Genomic DNA, 12,941 nt, shown 5'->3' with positions numbered 1-12,941 from the left:
GGGGAGGGTGATCTCGGGGGGGTGAGGGTGATCTCGGGGAGGGTGATCTCGGGGGGGGTGTGAGGGTGATTTCGGGGAAGGTGAGGCTGATCTCAGAGGGTGAGGGTGATCTCGGGGTGATCCCGGGGGGGGGGGGGGGGGGGGGGGGGGGGTGAGCGTGATCTCGAGGGGGGTGAGGGTGATCTCGGGAGGGGGGTGAGGGTGATCTCGGGGGGAGAGGGAGGGTAATCCTGGGGTGGGTAATCTTGGGTGGGGTGGTGAGGGTGATCTCAGTGGGGGGGGTCGTGAGGGTGATCTCGGGGGGGAGGTGGTGAGGGTGATATTGGGGTGGGTGATCTTGGGGGGGAAGGTGATCTCAGGGGTGGGGAGGGTGATCTTGTAGGCTGTGGGTGATCTCAGGGATGGTGATCTTGGGGAGGGGGGATGAGGGTGATCTCACGGGGGGTGATCTCGGGCAGCGGTGAAGGTGAGCTCGGGGAGGGTGATTTCTTGGATCAGGGAGCAATCTCAGTGAGGCCGATGATCAGACTGGTTGCTGGATCTTGGCAGCTGTGAAAAATGAACCACTGCGCCAAGTTTTTGTTGCAAGCTGAGCAATTTCTGGACACATGCTTTCCCATGCTCTGACATCTGTTGAGCTTCTGGAGGTAATGTGAATCTCATCCACCCTGTGAGCCTCAGGCGGAGGAGAAGCAGCAGAGTAGATTGATGGAATTGGCTCTAGAGACACATCTGGCAGAAGGTCATCAAAAGGCTCAGCTGGACCAGACAGAGGACAGTTAGCAGCAAACCAAGGGCCAGCCAGACAAAGATCATTGGCATGTCCCAGAGTCTACAGGTCTCACCCCGTCATTCTGCAGGTGTCTGAGAGACATTGCCAGGCCTGGGACTCAGAGAGAAGCCAATGCCTGTGGCTTTGCGAGAAATAATGGCATTAAATCTCTTCAGCATCTCCTTCCTGGACTCCGTGGGGAACATGGGCAGCATTTCACAGGCAGCCACACAGCATTGCCTCAAAAAGCTGATGAATTAAAGAGCTGAGAATGGACCCAGAGAGTCAGATGGAATGATCCTTGGGCATTGGGACAATTGCATGCTTCCCACAAGAGCAGGGGGTTACTGAGTACACACATGGCAATCAGAGCTCCCTGGGACCAGTGCGCATCATTTATCAACAGCAAAGTCTTCACTCCATTGATGTGCAATTGATGTGTGACCACAGGAGACGTACTCTACAGGTGTATGCTCTGTTCCCAGGAAACTCCCACGATGCATACATTTACTGCAGAGGGCTGTAGAGACTGGGTATGTTCAAGGCTGAGATAGACAGATTTTTAACCAGTAAGGGAAATCAAGGCTTTTGGGCAGAAGGTGGGAAAGTGTTGAGGATTATCACATCAGATCAGTCATGTAGGGCAGAGCAGACTCGATGAGCTGAATGGTCTACTTCTGCTCCGATGTCCCATGGTCTTATCCACCACAGCTTCTCAAGCCTCTCACACAACTGGAGAGAGGGATTCTGGTCAATAGGGATTGCCTGCCTAAGACCTGACTGATGACCCCAGTGAGGCACCCTTGAGATACAGCTGAGGATTACTATAATGTATCAACAAGGACCACTATTGGGCAGAGCATCAGCTTGTTAAAAGTGAGGGTCAGCAGCCTGGACCACTCCGGAGGAGATCTACAATATGTACCTCACAGGGTCTCCAGGATTATAGACATCTACTGTGCATTACATAACTTTGTGCCACAAGAGAGTGAGACTTTGCCAAAAACAGACCTGCAGGATCCCCATTGCTCATATGATGAAGAGGATGGAGAGGAAGGATCAGAGCAGGCAGGTCAGTAGTTTGGGATTCTTGCATCAGATGCAAGGTCAATGAAAAGTCACAAGGGAGGCCTGTGAGATCCTCATTCACACCAGATTCAGGTGGTGACATGGTGGTCTTGTCCAGAGACCCAGGGTAATGCTCTCAGGATCTGGGTTCGAATCCCACCACAGCAGATGTTGAAATTTGAATTCAATGCGAATCTGGAATGAAAAGTCTAATGATGACTTTGGGCGGCACAGTGGTTAGCACTGCTGCCTCACAGTGCCAGGGACCCGGGTTTAATTCCAGCCTTGGGTGACTGTGTGGAGTTTGCACGTTCTCCCCGTGTCTTCATGGGTTTCCTCCGGGTACTCTGGTTTCCTCCCACAGTCCAAAGATGTGTGGGTTAAGTGGATTGGCCATGCAAAATTGCCCCTTAGTGTCCCGGTATGAGTAGGTTAGGGTAAATTAGCAGGGTAAATATATGGGGTAAGATGCTCTGTCGGAGAGTAGGTGCAGACTAGATGGACCGAATGGTCTCCTTCTGCACTGTAGGAATTCTGTGACCATGAAACCAATGTCAATTGTTGGAAAAACCCATCTGGTTCACGAATGTTCTTTATGGAAGGAAATCTGCTGTCCTTACCTGGCCTGGACTACATGTGATTCCAGATCCACAGCAATGTGGTTGACTCTCAAAAATGCTTTCAGAAATAGAGAACAATTAGGGTTGGGCAATAAATGCAGGCCCATCCAGCGACGCCCACATTCTGTAAATGAATTTTTAAAAAGCAACCCATCCATATCTGCATTCCAACCACATTTGTACAATGATGGAAGCATGAGCTGTAACATCAAGCCCACATGGTGCATTTTCTGTTGTGCTGTACAATTCTTTTGCCCGCATTTCTGCGCCTGCCCCTTGCTGTGTCACATTTCTTGTTGTCCTCATTCTAATGATTCTGTTATATTCACCTTGGCAGTGCGGAAGAAGGCATGGAACCACTTTCCACATTGCAGCCAGATGTGACTGTGGGCCCCACCACTACTCCCCTGCACTGAAATCTCCATCCAGGCTTCCTTGCTCAAGTGGCAGGGTATCCCACTGCCTGGGCTGCTGGGAAAGAGCAGCTCCCCTTCTTCCCAGGTAGTCTGAAGGAGATCCAGCAGGGAAAAGTGGCTGAACTGTGGGGCCTCCCTTCCTCTGCGCTGAGCCATGTGTCAGATGGCCTCTCCCTTCCTGAGGCCGTCCACAGATCGGGATGAATAGGGATGAATCCAGCAGTTTGGTCAGGAATTGGATTCCTTCAGCCACTGAAACACCAAACCTGCCGCATTGTAACGTAGGTATGTTCGGCTGCCCAGACCTCCGACCGTGGCAGCTGACAGCTGATTTGGTGACTTCCTACCCACCCTGCTGCCACCTTGGCCAGACCACCACATAACCACATTTGTCCAGCCATTCCCACCTCACTTCATGGTCAACTGTCGCTGGGGACACTAAATTCCACCGCCTGTTGCTCTCTCCACAGAGGCTGGTGGGCATGCTGATCATTCCCAAGGACCTTCTGTGTATTAATTTGGCAGAAGCTCATTGTTAAACTCTGTGAATGTAGATCCTGCCTATTATGTACATCTGGACGAGTTGATGTGTAATATTCATCATTTTTGCAATCGTACTTTCTTTTGGATAAAGTTGTCAACCTTAACTCTTTACTGTATTAGCTAGAGACAGTGGAGGAAGTGCAACAGGAAACGGAGAGTGAGTTGTATCGACCAGCTGTGAACATGAGTAATCCGGAAATAGCAAGGCAGTCAAATGATAAGCATGTTAATGAAGAGAATAAAACCGAGGATGATAAACATGTGACCTCAACTGAAGAAGAAACCGGGGAGGATGAGGAAAACAAAACAGAAGTCAAAATAATGCAACCCTGCTTGCCGACCATGTGCACAGAAAGATGCACTTGTTGTCATCCACTTAAAACTACATTCGTGGGAGAACTCTTCCTGGGACTCAGGAACCTGATGTTCAAGGTGGTGAATAACCGTGTGTTTGACGGGAGTGTGCTCTTTGTCATACTTTTGAGTACAATAACACTGGTAAGTACTAATATAGATTGAAAGAAAATCTATTGCTGTGCTCAACCTCAGCACTTACAGACTAGAGGTCCCAAAGCCATAACAATACAATGCCCTTGTCTGGATCTGGTGCTGCTTTATGTTTGATTTTTTCTGGTAACCAGGCCTGATGTTATCTGTCACCAAATCCAACTGCTTGCTCAAAGACAAGATTGCTGGGATGTATAAAAACCCAGGAATCCTTATGTAGCTTCAATCCAGGTAATAATTATAAGATACAACTTTTGGGGGGTGAATTTTCCTGTCCCGCATGCCATGGGAATCGTAGCAGGCGTGGGTGGGGGGGTCTATGCAAAGATCCATTGTCGTTGGGCAGGATTTTCCAGTTTTGGGGCAAGCGTGGCTGGAAAATCCTGCCCTTGGAGCTACAATTAATGTTGTGAGTTGATTTCATGTATGCTAAGACTGCATATATTTAGTTTCCATGGCATTGTTTTATTTGTGAAATTATGGTAATTATGTAACACCCAGGAAAAATGAACCATTTGTTCAGAAACTATTTCCGATGTGTATTGAGAACTTAATGTTCTCCCTTGAACATAGAGTGGTAACAACAAAGAAGGAGGCCATTCAGCCTGTTGTGTTGGTGCTGGTCCTTTGCAGGAGCAATTCACAGGGAATGGGCTTTGGGGGCCACTGTCCTGCCCTGCCGCCGTAGCCACTAACATAGAAACATAGACATAGAAACATAGAAAAACTACAGCACAAACAGGCCCTTCGGCCCACAAGTTGTGCCGAACACGTCCCTACTTTCTAGACCTACCTATAACCCTCCATCCTATTAAGCTCCATGTACTCATCCAGGAGTCTCTTAAAAGACCCTACTGAGTTCGCCTCCACCACCACTGATGGCAGCCGATTCCACTCGCCCACCACCCTCTGTGTGAAAAACTTACCCCTAACATTTCCCCTGGACCTACCCCCCAGCACCTTAAACCTGTGTCCTCTCGTAGCAGACATTTCCACCCTGGGAAAAAGCCTCTGAGTGTCCACCCGATCTATGCCTCTCAACATCTTATACACCTCTATTAGGTCTCCTCTCATCCTTCGTCTCTCCAAGGAGAAAAGACCGAGCTCCCTCAGCCTATCCTCATAAGGCATGCCACTCAATCCAGGCAACATTCTTGTAAATCTCCTCTGCACCCTTTCAATCTTTTCTACATCCTTCCTATAGTGAGGCGACTAGAACTGAGCACAGTACTCCAAGTGGGGTCTGACGAGGGTCTTATATAACATTTTTCCTTTTCAGGTAACAATCCAATCCCCTCTTGAATGCCTTGATTGAACCTGCCTCCACCACACTCTCAGGCAGCGCACCCCAGATCTTAACCACTCACTCTGTGAAGAAGTTTTAGAACCATAGAACCATAGAAAATTACAGCTCAGAAACAGGCCTTTTGGCCCTTCTTGTCTGTGCCGAACCATTTTATGCCTAGTCCCACTGACCTGCACTTGGACCATATCCCTCCACACCCCTCTCATCCATGAACCCGTCCAAGTTTTTCTTAAATGTTAAAAGTGACCCCGCATTTACCACTTTATCCGGCAGCTCATTCCACACTCCCACCACTCTCTGCGTGAAGAAGCCCCCCCTAATATTCCCTTTAAACTTTTCTCCTTTCACCCTTAACCCATGCCCTCTGGTTTATTTCTCCCCTCGCCTCAGCGGAAAAAGCCTGCTTGCATTCACTCTATCTATACCCATCAAAATCTTATACACTTCTATCAAATCTCCCCTCAATCTTCTACGCTCCAGGGAATAAAGTCCCAACCTATTCAATCTCTCTCCGTAACTCAGCTTCTCAAGTCCCGGCAACATCCTTGTGAACCTTCTCTGCACTCTTTCAATCTTATTTACATCCTTCCTGTAACTAGGTGACCAAAACTGTACACAATACTCCAAATTCGGCCTCACCAATGCCTTATATAACCTTACCATAACACTCCAACTTTTATACTCGATACTCCGATTTATAAAGGCCAATGTACCAAAGGCACTCTTTACGACCCTATCCACCTGTGACGTCACTTTTAGGGAATTCTGTACCTGTATTCCCAGATCCCTCTGTTCAACTGCACTCTTCAGAGTCCTACCATTTACCCTGTATGTTCTACTTTGGTTTGTCCTTCCAAACTGCAATATCTCACACTTGTCTGCGTTAAATTCCATTTGCCATTTTTCAGCCCATTTTTCTAGTTGGTCCAAATCCCTCTGCAAGCTTTGAAAACCTTCCTCACTGTCCACTACACCTCCAATCTTTGTATCATCAGCAAACTTGTTGATCCAATTTACCACATTATCATCCAGATCATTGATATAGATGACAAACAACAATGGACCCAACACCGATCCCTGCGGCACACCACTAGTCACAGGCCTCCACTCATGACTCATTTTACCTCATGTCACCATTGCTTCTTTTGCTAATTACCTTAAATCTGTGCCCTCTGCTCCTTGTCCTTTCACAAATGGAACTATCTTCTCCCTGTTTACTCTGTCCAGACCCCTAATGATTTTGGAGACTTCAATCAAATCTCCTCTCAACCTTCTCTTCTCCATGTAGAACAGTCCCAGCTTCTCCGATTTATCTCTTCATCCGTGAACTACCACATCCTTCCACGGGGTGTTGCCCAAAACTGGACACAATATCCTAGTTGGGGGAAATCAGTATTTTGTATAAATCTAACATTATTTCCTTGTCTGTAATTTGTGTTTAAAGTCCAGGATGGTGTATACTTTATTCACCTCTGTCAAACCTGTCCTGCCAGCTTCAAAGATTTGTGAACGTATACACACAGGTCCCTCTGCTCCTGCACTCCCTTTCAAATTAAACCCTTTATTTTGTATTGTCTCTCTGCATTCTTTGGACCAAATCAAATCAGCTCACATTTCTCGATATTAAATTTCATCTGCCACTTGTCCGCACATTCCACAAACCCATCCATGTCCTTTTGAAGTTCTACACTCCCTTCCTTACAGTTCATAATAATTGCAAGTTTCCTGTTGTCTGCAAATTTTGAAATTGTGCTTTTACACCCAAGAAAAGCAAGGGTCAAACCCTGCAGAATGCCACTTCAGTCTGTAAATCCATCTATACACGACTCTTTGTTCCCATTCATGGGATGTGGGCATTGCCCACTGGGCTAGCATTTATTGCCCATCCCCAATTGTCCTTGAACTGAGGGCATTTGGTGAATCTGAAGTCACATGTAGGCCAAACCAAGTAAGGATGGCAGCTTTCTTTCCCTAAAGGACATTAGTAAGCCAGATGGTTTTTTACAACAATCAGCAACATAGTCATCATTAGACGATTAATTCCAAATTGTTATTGAATTTAAATTTCACCATCTGTGTAGTGGGATTCGAACTCGGGTTCCCAGAACATTGCCCTGGGGGGTCTCTGGATTACTAGTCTAGTGACAATATCACTAGATTACTGTCTCCCCCAAAGCCCATTCAAAATATATAGATTGACTCAATTAAGACAGAAACATAGAAGTCCTCTGGTCCAATTGAATGCTGTATTGCTTGCTGACTGAATTGTGATAATACAATCAGATGTGCCTGCCTCCTTTGAAAATGCACATCAAAACAACAGTTTTGTGTTACAAGGATTACAAACAGATTCTTCAACTGTCTGTACAGATGTAGCTATACATATGTATATGTATGGTGGCTCTTCTCCTGCAGCCTCTCCCCTGTTTTTGATTCCTGAAGGAAGACAACAAGCTGCAGCTGTTAGGCATGTGACAGCTACTCAGGCAATCACTGTTGGTGGCTAACAAACTTGAACTGTCTTTGAGTAATACCCATTTGTGCTGGCATTTGGAAATTGGATTACATCCGAGACCAACTGTGTTCTGACCTTTATTTCATAACGTAGATCAGGCAAATTATATGGATTTTAACTGCAGCTGCATCAATAATACATTGTGTGTTGGTGTAGATTCAAACGCACAATAGAAATGTACGTTGATTCACTGCTCAATCAGTGCGTTAAGCCTATTATACACACTTCCATTAAAGCAAAATCGGAGCGAAATTTGAAAACATTCCCCACTCTCTTCAATGCATTGTTTCTAATGAATCCATGACATTGCTGAAAGACGTCTCTTTGTACTTTAGAATCCCATAAAGATATGTTTCCTTTCAATGTAACATAGTCTCTTAATTAAGTACTTAGTCATTTTCTGTATTATAATTTTCAACAATTTCTCCCCCATTTCGTTCAACTGAATTGTGAAGTTCAAAGATTAATGAAAGCCTGAGTGCATCTATCCTCACTGGAATGGTATAATTCTATTTTTCCAGGCATTTTCTGTAATTTTATCTCCTTAGTTTTTCTGATGTCTGCAGCCTATGTATATCGCTCAGCCTTGTGGCCCCACAATGAGGGATACAGAATTCTAAAATATTAGATATTGCAAGATACTAACATAGCCATAATTTGTGACATCATCCTTTCCACTTGTTTTCCAGTCCCGCCATGTTCCTCCCTCCTGCAACAACTGATGCTGCTCTGCCTGGCCTCCCCATTCCCATTTCTCTTCCAGATAAATGGAGATCCCTAGCAGCATCCCTAAGACCAAACACTCTGGTTCTCCTGGTGATTTCTTTAAGGTCTCCAGTAAGGTCGCATAACACAGCACTCTCTTTACATGAAGTCCTGAGAGTATTTCAGAGAAACTGTTGATAGAGTGCTTGTAAAGTCCTGACAAAAGTGCCCCAGCAAGTCTCCCAAGACCTTTCGAAAGTCTTCTTCAAACACAGCCTGTCTCCTGCAGCATGTGAACATTGAAAGCTGAGTATGGCTTTAATAGCACTGAAAAACCCCAGTAACAACTACATTATTCCTGCTCAGCAGATTGCTGTTAGAAGAGCTTGTTAATTGAATTGTTAGGCAATAAAATGACTTGCAACCTTCTAAATAAGTGCTAGCAGATGATTTAACAGTCAATCATGGCCCTTAACAATCCTCAGAATGGTCATTCCTGGCACACACTTCATCTCCTTTACCAAGACAGTATCAAGAGCTAAAGGCGGACTAAACTCAGATTGGCCACCTCAGAGGTTCAAGGAAGGTAGAGCACTGTATCTGGGTAAAGTGTACTCCCATGTAAACTCCCATCGCTGTATCAAAAGAAGATATTCAAATATCCTAACTACCTCTATATTGAAAGAATTGCACCTTATCTACCTTATGTTTTTGGAATGTTTCTTTATAGACTTTAGATGATAAATACTTGCAAAATGATGCAAAGGTCCAGCTGGCACTGCAGTACCTGGATTACTTTTATGCCTTCTTCTTCAATTTTGAAATGATTGTCAAGGTGCTTGGCCTTGGTCTTACTGACTACTTTACAAATGTCTGGACGTTACTGGATTTCTTTCTTGTTGGGGTAAGTTTCTGTTAATTATTTCAGTATGAAGTTCTTTATGGGAATTTTTAAAAATCTTAAACTTGTTTCGATTACTCTACATTTTGTTAGTAAAAATGCAGTTTGATTCTGTTCTCAGGCTTGCAATTATGAGATAGCATCTGTACATCATTTCACAACATGTAGCATGGCTGTTTATTCAGAAGACATTAGAGTTCAAAAGACAATGTGTTTTTTTTTAACAAATGTAAGCTGTATGGGAATTGCCTGAAGTAACATCTTCGCACAAAACACCTGACACACATCTGTGGATTAGTTGCATAGTTACAACAATGAATTATCACATTGCAGACAGATGTCTTACAGAGAGTAAACAGAATTTTAAAGACCAGACAAATTATTTTGATTAGAAACATCCTTCAGAAGATCTTGTTTTTCTTCACTTTCTTTATGTGTAACCCTCTGCTTATTACAACTGTCCCTTTGCCTTTTTGAAAGTTCCCCAATGCCATGCATTATTTCCTGGCTGAGAAACAGCTTCTGCCCTATAGAAGACAGAAGGAAACTGAACAAGGTAACTTGCCCACCAATTTTCTCTCCGTCCCTGAAGAGATCTCTAGTTTGTGCCTCTTGTTAGTGGGATAAGCAAGATCAGAAACTCACTGCATTGAAGTCACAACAGTAAACTTGAAGACTCTGCACTTCCTGGCATATAGTATTAAAGTATATAAACCCAAGGTGTGGCAAGGTTTCGAGCAAAATCTTTCTATCTTGTATATCCTAAAGTCTGTCTGTGAAAATAATCATTAAATGACAAAGATGCATAATTTTGTGGGGCTGCTATGATTAGCATCAGCACTCCAAGGCTAACAAGAGGAGGGAAAAAAAAATCAGCTAGTGTTCCGACACCTCATTCACCATCCCGTGACCCCAACTGGAAAGTGCATGTTTGTCAGTGTCAAAAGAGGACAAAATCAGGTTCAGCTGTGATAGCACCTGTTAAAATAGCCTGTTATCAGACTATCAGAACTCACATATGAAAGCTTACACCACATGATTGTGCTACACATGGCTGTCCCACGCCTCTAAGAGTTATATTTCACTCTAAAAAGGTTCACCATTGCATTACAAAACACAACTCAACACAAAAACATTGAAACAAAGTTCAAGATGGGAAAATGCCCTTTGAATTTTAAACAATTTCACTTCTTCTTTAATTGCCTCCATTCCTGAGTGAAAAGAACAGGCAGCCTTGTCTCAGATCTTTTTTATATTCTCCAGTCATTTATTGGGTGAGTTGTGATAGCACCACAGCTTGTCTCATTGTTCCTATGGACGGGAAGCTTCTTCTTCACTGTACAATAGTTGCAAATAAAACTGAGTGAAGAGTATGTTCAAATTCGGGGGGTCAGCAGGAATGTGGGGTTGAAGTTACAATCGTATTAGCCATGATCTTTTTGAAAGGTGGTGCAGGCTTGAGGGGCTGAGTTACCTCCTCCTGCTCCTAATTTATTTATTCATAATAAGAGCATTTTGCAGCATCAAAATGGTTCACAAATCAACAGATGGCAACATTGTACAAAACAGAAATTGGAGGCATTTGGAAGTTAGAGATATTGTAAAGTAATCTCACATGGATCTACTCGGAACTCCACACTGTTCATGGCAATGGCGTGAGTTAAACTTCATTACTCAGCTCTACCTATACTCATCTACCTCCCTTGTTAGAAAAAGTGCTTCTGATGAAATTCCAAAAAGTTTTTAAAATTAGAAATAGGTTGAAAAATAGTAGAAAATATTTTCTATGTTTTACCTATGTTTAAATAATCATGCAAAATAATTAATTTGCAGCATCAACTTTGACTTTTTTTTTACAGATAGGGTGGCTCAGTATGTTAGGCAACAGCATTCAAGCCTTCAAATCACTGCGATCGCTCAGAACACTGCGTGCTTTGAGGCCTTTGCGAGCCATTTCTCGTTGGGAAGGAATGAGGGTTGGTAATGTCTAATTATATTTTAGTTAACCCTTGTATAAAGTTTTAAATAGGTTTTCCACATAATTTACATAATGTATAGAAGTTATTTAACATACAGGAATTTGTCCTGTTCAGTATTGCATTGGTCACCTATTATACACCACACCTAATATTCAGTCCTAGTAAAGTCAGGTACTGCACCAAAGAATCAATATAAGTTATATCATCAAGTCTCTGGAGAGGGGCTTGAATCAATGTTTTTTCTGATTCCAAACCAGAATTGCTAACATTGAGCCAAGGCCACTTCCTCTGAGTGATTTTTACTGGGAGGGCATATGGCTCATCAAACTCCTCCTCCAGTTAGAAAAGTCAGTTGTAAGCTGACCAGATTTTACAAGCCGAGAGTGGGACTTCTGCTCCTCAGGGACAAGAAGTTCTGCTCTCAAGAACTGCCAGCAAACAGACTGCGAGCAATTCCAGCTGTGCCGGAACTCAGTGGTGGCATCTCCATAAAGAAAACAGCATGGATCCTGGAGTGAGGTGAGTCTGGGCTTTTTGGGTGGAGAGGTGTCGGGCACCCTAGGGAAAGGTAGGATGTGCAGTGAGGGGGAGTCAGGTCTTGGAGACTGGCGGGGGCAGGGGAGTAGACACAAAGTAAATGTATCATCTTGATGGGGTGCATCTGCCCCCCTCACCCTCTGCCAAGCATGTACCCTCCTTCCCATTTTTTCATCTGATGTGGTGAAAAGCAGAATCTCCACTCACCCGCCTGCCCACAGCAACTGCACTATGGTGTAGGCAGCGTGATATGTCTGTCAGCTGGCTTGTTAACAAACTCAGTGAATGAGCTTTCTAACAATGGCGGGTGTGTGCTCGCCCAGCTAATGTGTTATGGCAAAACGATGTGTTGACATCGGTTGGAAACCCAACATCATCGCATTGGATTTTACACATGCACAGGACATCAGTTTTACGCCAGAACAAAAAATATTTATCTCTGGCATTAACTTTAACTCCTTCTCTTCCCTTCCTGCAATAGGGCAAATACAACTGTGTGCAATATTTAAACTGAAGCATAACCAACAATTTTGATTGTTTTAGTACCTCTCTGCTTTTGTGCTGCATATTGTGATTAATTAAACTCAGAAGACAGTATATAAATGTTCTTAAGTGCCTCTGTATTAGCACCTACACAAATGATATGCTTGTTTGATCCAGTCAGTTGTCCTTTTATCTTTTCCTCAGAAGTGTGCAGCTCCAGCTACAGGTAATGTGCTGATCTGTATATTTCGGGCGGGATCCTTTGGTCCCACCCACTGGGATGATCTTCCAGACCCGCCAAAATCAATGGATTTCGGGTTGGATCGCCACATTTTCTGGTCCTGCCCCTGTTGTGGTGGGGCCAGAAAATTCCAGCCTTTATCCTTGGCATTATCTTTATCTTTGAACCATTCTTATAATGATCGTCACTACTCCCTGACCAGGATTTTATGACCTTGCTCAGGTGAGGCTCGTAAAATCCCACCTGAGGCCAACGGAGAATTCTGTTCTGTGAGCCTCGGGGCAGACGAGGCAGTAAAATTGTGTTTGTTCCTCTCCCCTTGTTTTTAAGCAAATCTTTCTTATATTC

At 44.2% G+C, this 12,941-nt stretch overlaps 1 protein-coding gene across 1 annotated transcript in view; it reads left to right on the top strand.

The window, feature by feature from the left end:
• The window catches only part of LOC144511122 (sodium channel protein type 9 subunit alpha-like), a 92,841-nt gene that overhangs the window by 20,625 nt on the left and 59,275 nt on the right, over nt 1–12,941 (top strand). The window contains exons 7-9 of the mRNA XM_078241143.1: nt 3,540–3,917; nt 9,183–9,356; nt 11,213–11,329. Coding sequence (XP_078097269.1) covers nt 3,540–3,917; nt 9,183–9,356; nt 11,213–11,329 — 669 coding nt within the window. The remainder of the gene's footprint in view (nt 1–3,539; nt 3,918–9,182; nt 9,357–11,212; nt 11,330–12,941) is intronic.

This window comes from Mustelus asterias, chromosome 1, assembly GCF_964213995.1.
Source record: "Mustelus asterias chromosome 1, sMusAst1.hap1.1, whole genome shotgun sequence".
In the NCBI taxonomy this organism is placed as follows: domain Eukaryota; kingdom Metazoa; phylum Chordata; class Chondrichthyes; order Carcharhiniformes; family Triakidae; genus Mustelus; species Mustelus asterias.
The sequence above is the reverse complement of the archived record's forward strand: the minus strand, read 5'-3'. Positions and strand labels throughout refer to the sequence as shown.